This window comes from Trematomus bernacchii, unplaced genomic scaffold, assembly GCF_902827165.1.
Source record: "Trematomus bernacchii unplaced genomic scaffold, fTreBer1.1, whole genome shotgun sequence".
In the NCBI taxonomy this organism is placed as follows: domain Eukaryota; kingdom Metazoa; phylum Chordata; class Actinopteri; order Perciformes; family Nototheniidae; genus Trematomus; species Trematomus bernacchii.
Window position 1 is genome coordinate 26,212,388 of NW_022987739.1, and position 11,535 is coordinate 26,223,922.

At 40.8% G+C, this 11,535-nt stretch overlaps 1 protein-coding gene across 1 annotated transcript in view; it reads right to left on the minus strand.

Annotated features, from left to right (window-relative positions):
- Window positions 1-11,325, minus strand: part of tbx15 (T-box transcription factor 15) — a 34,165-nt gene extending 22,840 nt beyond the window's left edge. The window contains exons 1-3 of the mRNA XM_034147407.1: window positions 10,919-11,325; window positions 3,704-3,911; window positions 772-873 (exon numbers count right to left, since the gene is read on the minus strand). Of these exons, the coding sequence (XP_034003298.1) occupies window positions 772-873; window positions 3,704-3,911; window positions 10,919-11,105 (497 nt within the window). The 5' untranslated portion in view covers window positions 11,106-11,325. The remainder of the gene's footprint in view (window positions 1-771; window positions 874-3,703; window positions 3,912-10,918) is intronic.
- Window positions 11,326-11,535: the final 210 nt, after the last annotated feature.

An 11,535-nucleotide genomic window follows, 5' to 3' on the forward strand; every position in this document is an offset into this window, starting at 1 on the left:
GGATATCAGTCTTATTACATATCCAGAGAGATCCATCATGAAGCAGCCTTCCTCCAGCACATGCACACTCTAATCACTCTCGCTTCACTTCACCCATGCAAATGACAGGGACTTTTCTCTGTGTTGCCAAGAAGAAGAAGAAGAAGAAGAAGAAGACAGGACAGGTTGTAGCAGTTAGGAGAAATCTGATAAATGACGCGGGGAAATCTTTAGTTTGGTCCAAATCCTCTGACTAAGAAATGGTGTGAAGAGGAGAAAACTCCAACTAGGTCAAAATGTTTACACCCGGTCAGGGATTTGAGAATCTTCCAGGAAAATACAGTTGTGCGCTCCAGCTGCAGCAGGAGTGTGTCCGCGCTCATGCAGATATGACAGTGCGTGTGTGTGTGTGTCATGTACAGCTGGGCATCTATTCACATCTCTGCAGAGTAAAGCAGCTGAAAGATGTTCTGTTCTGTTTTTCTATGCATTTAGAACTATGTGAAGCATCTGAAAGAGCATTCAGATCATTATGGGGCGTTCAACTACCCACTGAAATCCAAAAGAGAGAAATCATTTTGGTTTAGTTTAGGGTAGAGGACTTTTGGGATACATTTCTGCTTCGGGAAGAGGAGTAAAATGGCAAGGAAACTAAATTAAATGTGCAAAGACTATTAACTGTAAAACCTCTGTTCCAGATTAGTTGGTGTGTGATTTACGTCGGCAGAGGCCTCCACTCTCCCGTTGATGTGTGTGTGTGTGTGTGTGTGTGTGTGTGTGTGAGGAATCTACCTGTATCTCTTGTTGTCCACAGCCACGATGTCCATGGCGATGTAATACTGCTGGTGAGGGTCCAGACCGGCGATCTTGACTCGCATGGCAGGAAACATCCTCCTGAAAGAGAGAAAAACAACATGAAGTGGTGAGTTTCTGTCCATTTCCTCCTGCTATTTAAATGAGGGAAACATATGAACATTTTAAATAATGCCTCTGAAAATAGCGTTTGTGGAGAAACTCAGCATCATTGAAATGAGACCAGTGAGCCCGGCAGCTGTTCTATGGTAAACTAGCTCACAACAAATAGACAGAGGCAAATAAACTCAAATGTAAACATTCAGATTTCATATCTTCTATTCTGCAGCTGTGGACGAATAGGAACCTGAGGTATACCTCTACTCAAACTAGATTATTTATAGAAGCAAGAAATAAGACGTTATATCAAAACAAGTATGCCTACACCTGCTAAGTGTTTAATCCTATTCAACATTGCAAAGGTTAACAATCAATCAGGCCTTTTTATATCAGGTCACCCTATCAACAAACACATCCAAAAAGAAATTATTGAAAAATCTAAAAAACATTAGCTACGATTTGATCAACAAGTGCACCATCAATCTCAGAAAGTGAGTCCGTCACTCCAAACCATCCTGACTTTTATTACGATTTTTTTAATTATCATAAATGTTTTTGCAGTCAAGCATTTAATTTGAGCATGTGAGCAACACAATGGACTCTTACATCATCATAACCGCTGGATTAACTCCTAAATTACACAACTGTGGCTGCTTCACTGAATACACGGCATTATAGGATTTAGATATTAAAGTAATGGGAAATAAGATTTTACAAACATTTATTAATTATTAGTTGCATTCATACATTAATATTTGTTTTCTACTTACAGAACTATTTGACATTCCTTTAAAACCGTTAAAATGTAAACACAGAGATGTTTGTTCAGTGCTGAGTAAACCCACCAAACAGCAAGGACACATTTTTAGACCGGTCACTAAAGACCACCATTTAAAAACATAATATTAAAAATAATATTGCAATTTCATTTTGGTTATTTTAAGCTGCAATTTCAAAGATACTTAAAAAAAGATGGCAGGCGTTTCAGACTAACTGGTGCTGATTTGCTTCAAAGATTTACTGAAATCCATCCAATCCTGTAAATGGGAAAGTCTCCTCTGCAGCTTGTGGTCGGTCAGAGTTCAGGATTATAGGAAATACACTCTTTAGCTGTATTGAATTCAATATAATAAATAACATTTAGTCAAAAAACTCTCTGCCATTACTCTGATTTATGGATTTATAAAAAATGTAATACATTAAATTGCTCTTTTCATGAAATATTTCCAGTCTCTCTTCCCAGCTTGTAAAGATTTCCATTATTTAAGTGTAAAGAAATAATTTGTTTTATATTACCATGCCACTGTGACCTCTGACCTTTATGAAATTAGGAATTATTCTGTGGCTTCAGTTTTCTATTTTAACGCAATACTTTTAAAATGTCATAAAAACAAATGTATTTTTTTTATCTTTGAACGAGTTTGACAAACATCTCCTCCCATTGGCTGCAGACTAACGCTTGACATCCATGCAAAACCCCGGAAATTGTAGTAAAAGAAAAAAAAAAACAGTGCCTATATTAGCAGTCTGTATGAGGAGAAGGAGACATTTGGACTTAATTCCTCGTTTTGCACTTCAAACATTTCATCTAAAGGTCGTAAATCGGGGCCTGCCTAATGAGAACAGAGGGCTGCTCGCCTGCTTCCCCCTACCCCTCCCCGCTTCTGGATTTATGAGCTTATTATGAGCAGGCCGTGAAATACAGTCACTGCGCTTCAGCAAGAAATGATTGTCGCGCCATTTATGAGCTGATTACCAATTTAAAGCCAATTCATAAAAGCAGCCAAGTGTATGGTGCGTAACGAGCAAAGAGCGACTTAAGTTTACATTAACCTGAAGTCAGAACTGAGAGGATATATATAATATATAACTGTGGTTTCAAAACTAATAGGTGGCCTTTTTATCCACTAAACCTGAGTTGTGTATTACAAAAAAGAAATCTCTTGACTTTAACAACAAGTTTTCATTCTGGTTTGATAAAAAACTGTTGGATCAATAAAAGTTTCTTTATAAGACTGACTTGCCCAATATTACATGTTACATTTGAGCCATTTTGTAAAATGTTCCACGCATTAGAATGAACCAGTTCACCATTTGGAGGGTGAAAACAAGTGGGGAAATACAGAACAATGTATTTTATAAAGTACCTACACGGACTTTTCCTTATTATTTAATACAATAAACCTGGATGAAATTATTAAACTTCACTCTTGTCATGAAATCCCAAAAACTGTTCTATATGAAGAAACTTTTTGTATTCCTCCACACTATGAAGACCTTGTGGGGGCCGTCTGCCGTAAAGCGATATTAAACCTGATGTCAGTCACGTGCACCGAGGGGGGAATGTAAGTGTGATGTGCGGTGCTCCGGGCAGTCTGCGGGGAGAGGAGCTCTTTCCTGCGGGTCAACCTCTGCGCTTACTCCGGGTTTGCACTACTGGCCCGGGAGAGCAAAAAAAAGAAAACCCCGGAACATGTTCCACAGATTAATGAGAACCAGCTCTCCTTATCCTGCGACATCAGGAGCAACCTGCCGCGTCACGAAGGCCTGAACACGGCAGAGAGGCCTGCATGTGCAACACATTAACACCCAGCAACAGAGCAGAGGTGTGTGTGTGTGTGTGTTTCAGCTCTAAATGAACTGTATGTTCAACTCTTTAGTGGTTCTTCCTCATCGCAAATACTTTTTGAGCGTCTTCTCACACTTTGACGCACACTTTATTCACACCTTACGCACACTGTACGCACAGTTGTCTACACTGTTCAGAGCTACTTCCAGCAGCTGTGTGTGTGTGTGTGTGTTTCCGGCCTACCTGCCCGCCTTGGTGATGATCATCTCCGTGCCGATGTCATGGAAGCGCTTCCACAGGTCGGCGCACTGCAGCTCCACCTGGATCTCCTCCATGGAGGCGGGGGGCGACGGTTCGCAGGGGACCGGGGCCAGGTCAGCTGGGGAGTCGAAGGAGCACGACGTCCTCTCGGCCAGACCCTCTCCGTCCGAGCCGGGACTCGCCTCTGAGTCTGAGGGGAGCAAGAGGAAGAGGATGAGAAGCCAGCTCTGAAACTGTGGAATTAAAATGCTTTACGCAGGAAACTTGGCACAGAGAGGAGGCAAAGAGGCTGACTCCAGATCACCTGCCGGCTGCAGCTTGGAGAGCAGCGGCACAGTTTGGCTCGCTGGATTTCTGGGCTGATGTCAAAAGCAGAATAAATGTTGCGTAAAGACTTTGAAATGGGATTTTGTTTTAAATTGGGCCACACAATGTAAAAAATTCCGATGGGAAACGTTTAGTCAATTTAGTTTCCCCTTTAAGGGTTCCTCCAGGACCGACTTTAACAGACTGAACATTCAGAGTCATCAACAGTCACCATGTTGGGGCAGATCAAAAAGTAATAATCCAGACGTCCAGGAAAGCTTTCCATCAGCCTCTCACTCACTCTCACACACACACACCAGCTTGGCTCTCTTCATTTCAAACCAACATCAGGGAGGACACGATAACAAGTACATGGGACAATCTTCCAAAACCATGAGACCTTTGTGAAGAGTAAGCAGTGAAGATGTTCCTTTCTTTTTATTTTGTTTCTCTAATGTTGACCTCTAACCCCTCACAACACTATCCTATTCAGTAAAAGTGAAACTATAATAATAATATATTACAACAGATTTTCAGAAGAAATTTTTTTTCACTTTTGCCAATTAACAACATTTTAAAACTTAATTTCCACTTTAAGAAAACTGCAACATTTCTCAACCAAGACTTTTTCAACTTGACCTCTAAAAGTTACTCAACACACGCATGATGTTTTTAAAAATATGGTGGAAACTTGTGGGGTTATATATCAAAACACTTGGGATGTTAAGTCCTCAACGCTCGGCACCTCAGATCTGCACTTCACCCCGATAAAACTCACCACAAAATGTCTCTTATTCCACTTTTCTCAGAAATAGTTTACAGCTGAATATGCTACACCACCACCACCTCCCCCCCCAAACAAATATCTAATAATGTATTATTTATTGGGAGCCCTGACACGAGGAGGTTGACTTGGCAGAGGAAGGGCACACAAAGACGGTTATGCAAATAGGGAGACTGGACAGCTTCCCAGGCGAAACACCACAGAGCAGAACGAGCCAACACATGGGAACAAGAGACGAGTGATGGAGATAGGAGGAGGAGGAGGAGGAGGAGGAGGAGGAGGAGGAGGAGGAGAGGAAGAGGGGAGTGTGATGACCACAGAGACACAGAGAGAGACTTTCCATCATCCTCTTCTTGGGAGATCCTCCTCGGGCCTCTGCAACCAGAGAGGACTGTTTCCCCTTCTCTGTTTAAGTGAGAGGATTGAGAGAAGAGGAGAGAGCGAGGAGAGAGAGAGAGAGAGAGAGAGGAGAGAGAGAGAGAGAGAGAGAGAGAGGAGAAGAGAGAGAGAGAGAGAGAGAATAGAGAGAGAGCAAGAGATAATACATCGATACAGTAAGGATAGCTCTCTATCTCTCTCTCATATTCATATCTATATCTCTCTCTATCTCTCTCTCTCTTCTCTCTCTCTCTCTCTCTCATATCCTATCTGTTCTTCTTCTTGTTCCTGCAACTTGAACCATTTAGTTATATGTTATTGCACCACTAATGCATGTATGTCTTTTCTTTATCACCATATTTGTATGTTGCACTGTCAGAGGCAGCTCTAATCCCAGGAAACAAAACGCACTTTTGTAATTTAATCTTTGGGCAATAATAGGATTATATTTTACAAACAGGCATTTTCATTTAAAAAGGGAGAGCGAGAGATATCTGATGTCTGATGGATTCCTTCGCACACTGCAGACAGACAGCACAGTGTGGTGTGTGTGTGTGTGGTGTGTGTGTGTGTGTGTGTTGGTGTGTGTGTGATGTGTTGGTGTGTGTGTGTGTGTGTGTGTGTGTGTGTGTGTGTGTGGTGGTGTGTGTGTGTGTGTGTGTGTGTGTGTGTGGTGTGTGTGTGTGTGTGTGTGTGCAGTGTGTATACAACCGAGATGGACTAAAGGTGTAACCCAGTTTTTCACTTTCGTTTTGGCCATTTGTTTTTGTATTCGCAAAATGTACGTTATATGTTTTTATAAATATTTCTATTTTTGTATGTATATAGTCAGTCTGAAATATACTGGTAGCTGCATCAATGAGGCAACACGCTTCAAATGATCCAATTTCCAAGCTGATTTACACAAAGTGATTCCCAACCAGGTCTGTCAACTGGATTTAGACTTCTGTATTATTTTGTTAATATCAGACATTAATCAAATATCAGCAGCTCGGTGTCATCGACCAGATGTAATGCCGGACAAATGCTCTGATTTCAAGTGGTATTACTTTGATGATTTCATATTAAATAATGATATAGTAATTTGCCATACACATAGAAGGCCCAAAGTGTGTGTCCTGTACCCGGAGAATTAGTCTGGAGATTTGGGATCTTATGATGTTAATGTTCTTTCTTTAATGTTCACATAAAAACTGAAATCTGCTTGAATATTTGCAACACATTGACGATTAAAAAGAAATAATTTGCCTTTCAAGCAGTCCGCCAATAGACACCCTGTCATCAACTGAAGGACCTGTCCCCTGTTGGTCCCCTACCTCTCAACACACACACACACTTACTGTACATCGACACACACACATTAAGGTCCAAACCAAGAGCTATGTCTGTATGTACGGACAAAAGCACCAATGTGTAGCTGCTATAGATCTGTGTTTTTTTCTATAAATGTAAGCATCCAAGGATAATATTTTGTAGTTTATGTGAAGGTCTTCTTTTAGTTTCTAAATTGCACTCTTAGGTTAAATGTTTACTAGTTAATTTGTTCAACAAAAATAACACTGAATTAATCACAACAGACATTCATCGATCAACAAAACTTGCCCAATTATCAGAAGGCGGCCCTGATATGTGCTCTGGTTGAAACAGACACACATACTCTCTCACTCACACACACACACACACACACACACACACACACACACACACACACACACACACACACACACACACACACACACACACACACACACACACACACACACACACACACACACACACACACACACACACACACACACACACACACACACACACACACACACACACACACACACACACACACACACACACACACACACACACACACACACACACACACACACACACACACACACACACACACACACACACACACACACACACACACACACTCTCTTGCGGTTAAGGGCCAGTCCAGGCCTCATTAAAACCAGTCTAACATCCACAGTAGGCCACTATTTCCTCTGAATGTAATAAAGTCAGTGTTCACATCAGCTTCAGGGGGGCTGGAACCCGCTTTACGAAGGAATTTAGTGCATACACATTCAAATATCACAGATAGTGTTTTTAATGTCGCTACAAAGAAGATGTTTAGGGAGACAAAATGTACTTCTGGTGGTTCTCCTCTGACGGAAAGCTTTTAGGAATGTGTATTATAGTTGAGTTAAGTTCTAACTATTTTTAGGTATAGGAAATATTACTTTTTTGAAATGCGTCTTGTGGATACTATTTTTAAAAGTGGGAGCTGCAGATATGTGGGATAAATCTTTATCATTTGTCTGACCTGGATTTGTAATCGTTTTTTTGTTTGCAGTAGCAGGTAAATATATCTCAATCTGATTTACAATATCCTACTCATTTAGAAAGATTATTAGGATAAAGAAAATGAATCCCTCTACAACGTCCTAAGTATTCTGTACAGCTATCAGCATTAATAAAACCTAGAGAATGTTATTTGAACATTTCCAAACATAAGAATTATAAATATAAGGCTTACATTTGGGAAACTTGTAAAAAAAATCGATCTCATATTAATGTTTTTAAAAAAAACACGTTTTCTTAAATTTGAGTATTTAAAAAGTAAAAAGCACCAAATAATGTTTTAACTCAATGAGGCGAAAAATGCACCATATATAATAATACTGTTAAAGAGCATGGACACATTTTAGTTTTTCCAATTCATAGATTATTAATGAGAAATGTAAAAGTTTAAGAGGTTAACAAATGTGAAGTTATATTCTACTAATTGTATTTATAAATTGAGTATCTTTAAATAGTCCTTTAAAAGGGGGAGTTGGTGAATTGAATGAAGTCTCAGCAGATTTCTGGAGTGGACAGAAGCGATATCTCCATGAAATCACAAAGTAAGCAATACACACAGAGCACCTGTCACTGAAGAGAGTCAGCAGTAAAACCTTCATGTGCACAACTCTCTTATCCGCCTGCGTAAAAGTAGAGACACCAATACAATAGAAGCTGCAGCGACTGGATCATTTAAGGAGTATATACATTAATCCTCTTAATATTTAATTGACCGACTAGTGAGGTGTTAGCAGTGAGTTTTATCTGTGCGTAATCTGTTCGTAAAAGCGAAAAGTGTCACCTTGTAAATCAGCCTGCACGCAAGTAGAGAAATCAATAGAACGAGCAGCGATTGGATAATTTAAGAGGTATATCATTATTCATTAATCCTCTAAATATTGTAATTGACCCACGCCTAGTGAGGTGTTAGCAGTGAGTTATATCTGTGCGTTAAAGCGAAAGGTGCCACCTTATAAATCACATAGTTTGAGCCAAGCATTAAATATTAAATTATACTAGATGTAGTTCAACTTGTTAATTAGTATCTTAAAAGGTAAATATTATGGAGATGTGGTTGTAGCAGTTTTGTGAGGTCTAACTAAAACAGGGTTTCTGTGCTGACTGAACCGTTCAGGCCTCTCAGTCCTGCCCTTGTCTTTGAGGCTAATAAACGTGTTATACGAGCAGCCGGCCTGCAGCTGAGTCAAAATAAAATCACTCCGTTAAGGATTCCTCTAAACCACATAATCTGACCACAGAGACTGGCTGTTCTCGGTCACCGCTGCCCGGCGCGCCAAAGCGGAGGCTGGAGGACCCGAGGAGGACCGGCTGAACCTGCCAGCAACCCGCCTGCTAATGAGAGCGAGGAGGGGGGGGGGGGGGGGGGGGGGGACCGGGGCCTGGCTAATTTACTGAGCCACAAATACTAAATCTTTCCGGAACAAAAACCCTAGGATACGGTGAACTGAAATACTTTTAATGCTGGATTTGAAAAATGCCTGCAGGGTTGTATAATGAGATTTTTGGTGGCTTAGCGTTGCCCCTTGAAAACACACAAACAAGCTGTTTGTCATTAACAACACTGAAGTCAACATTTAGTCTCACCTCCCTCATTTAACTGCAATGCACACAGTTCAATATTTTAAAGACAGCAACAACAATCTTCCCTTGACAGACAGAATCTCCCTCATCAAATATTCTTCTAAAGGGTCAATTACTGTTGTTTTCTATATTTGTCAGTCACCAGTAGTTTGAGAGCAGAGGAGCCGTGCGTAAAGGCGCAGCTCCGGGTCAGACTGCAGCGTCGGCCTGAGCAAATTTTATTATTTATTTTGTATTCCTGCAAGTCTATACATTTCCACAAATAACTACATGCATGTGATTTAAATATAAGAGGACAGACCATTTTTGTATAGCCAAATTGAATATTGAATACATACAAACAAGCCTCATTTGGATCCATAATACCCACGAAGATCACAAAATCTAAATGTTGCAGGCAAACGACAAAACGTAAACATTGTTTTATCAGAATTAAATTATTTTTCAGGTTTGTTTTTTGATAATTAATCATCAGCTGTGGGTCGAGCATGATACGCAACTGTGTGTCTGTGTTTTAAAAGCAGTAACAGTTTAAAGCGAATCAGCGAGTTTAAAAATGTCCTCAGGTTCCGAAACTGAATGTGCAGCAGGTTTATCAACAGTTCTTCTTCAAACACTAAACTCTAAAATAAAACACCAATTGAATTACACCTGCAATTACTTAATTCCATTCATGTAAATGTACATGCTAAAAATGTAATTAAAGTTTAAGTAAATTAAAAACCTGCTCAAAGCAAAATATGTTTTGCTTACGTAGAAATTGTCTAGGTGTTGCAAAAAATCTCGTTATCGCATGACTGACAAAAATATTAAACTCAAATATCTTTAAAACTTCTAAATATATTTTAGCAACTTTCTTACCTTGCTATCTAATGTGTCCTGGGTGTACTACACATTGATTAAAAATGACCTGTTTATCTTGAAAATAAATGTAAATGTGTATCATTATTATTTCAAATACAGTATCATTTATTAACATTATAAGCGAAGGTTAACTGGTTTGTAACAACTACCATATTAAAACTGATTTCACGTTTTTCACGCAAGATGAAATCTGCTGTTATACTTGAAAAGTTGTCTGACCGCTCTCACAACAACATTAGATTTTCTGCCCTATTACTGCAAGTAATTGCAATCCTGCACTGGGATGTTATTTCTCAGCAGTCTATATTATGATAAACAGATATCTGGAAGATTTTGCCTGAAAATAAAAAAGGTAATTTACTTTGTGCTGCCAGCCGGGGCCTCCCTGCAGGCCTGCAGCCAAACAGAGAGCAAACAGAGAGCCACATAATTTCACGCTTTGACTGACTTTGACTTTGATTTCATTTATGTCTTATTGTGGAATCCACCAGTCCAGAGTCAGAACCTGGACCCTGTGACCCACCATGAAAAAAGGAAACTATACTTTGCATTGTCCCATAGTTTTAGGTTGTTTTGATTCATATGTTACTGATGCAAATTGGTGGATTTGGTGAATTTTGTCGATGCATTTTCTGTGTTTTATTTCTGATAATTGCCAGAAATGTATTATCTGACTGTCTTTCTCTACAGGCCTGTATGCATGAGTTTTATAAACCTCATCAACAGTAAAACTCATCGCTGCAGCAGAGCGGAACCACAGAAACTCTTAAATTAAAAGCCTCCACAGTCCCAGTGAGGCCGTGGAGCTTCTAGCTAAGCCCTGTCGTGGGTTGGGTCACATAAAGTGGAGCCATGTTTTGACTCGGGACTCGCTTTCGTGCTATAACGGAGATCCGGGACATTATACGGTGTGGTGCACTGACCCGGGTCCATATCCAGACAGTGCGCCGCGTCCTCCCCCTCCGTGCCGAGGCTCTCCATGGACAGCTCCAGCTCCTTGTCCTCCCAGCCCCGGAGCTTCCTCTTCTTGTTGGAGCCGATCAGGGCTTCCACTGAAAACGCGTGGGCTCTCGAGCTCAGAGCTGCAGCAGATCGCCTCCTCTCACTCATTTCTCTCAAATCCACCCGAAGGGGGTGAGGCGGCGATAAACCCTCTCCGTCCGTCCCACGCAGTGAAGCAAAAACAGTGAAAACCGCTTAGAGTTTACAGCGAGGCGCGAACTCACCAAGTGTCCAAAATAATCCCAAACTGTGACTAGAAACGCCGCGTGAACTGTGCCATCCCGGCTGCGCGTGGACAGATAGTTTGGATTCACGCGTCTCTACGTGCTTCCACTCCGCGTCTTTCTTTTTCTCTTTCTGTCCCCCCAACTTCTCGCTGATTGATACTCACTTCTGGAGGAGTTTTTTTTTCATGCGCAAAGAGGCGGCGCTACAGCTGTCTGTCAAACCGGAACATCCAATCAGAAGTTAGGAAACACAGCGAAAGAAAGTGTTTCGTCCAATGGGAGCTGAGGGAGACGCGCGTCCTGGAAGAAGA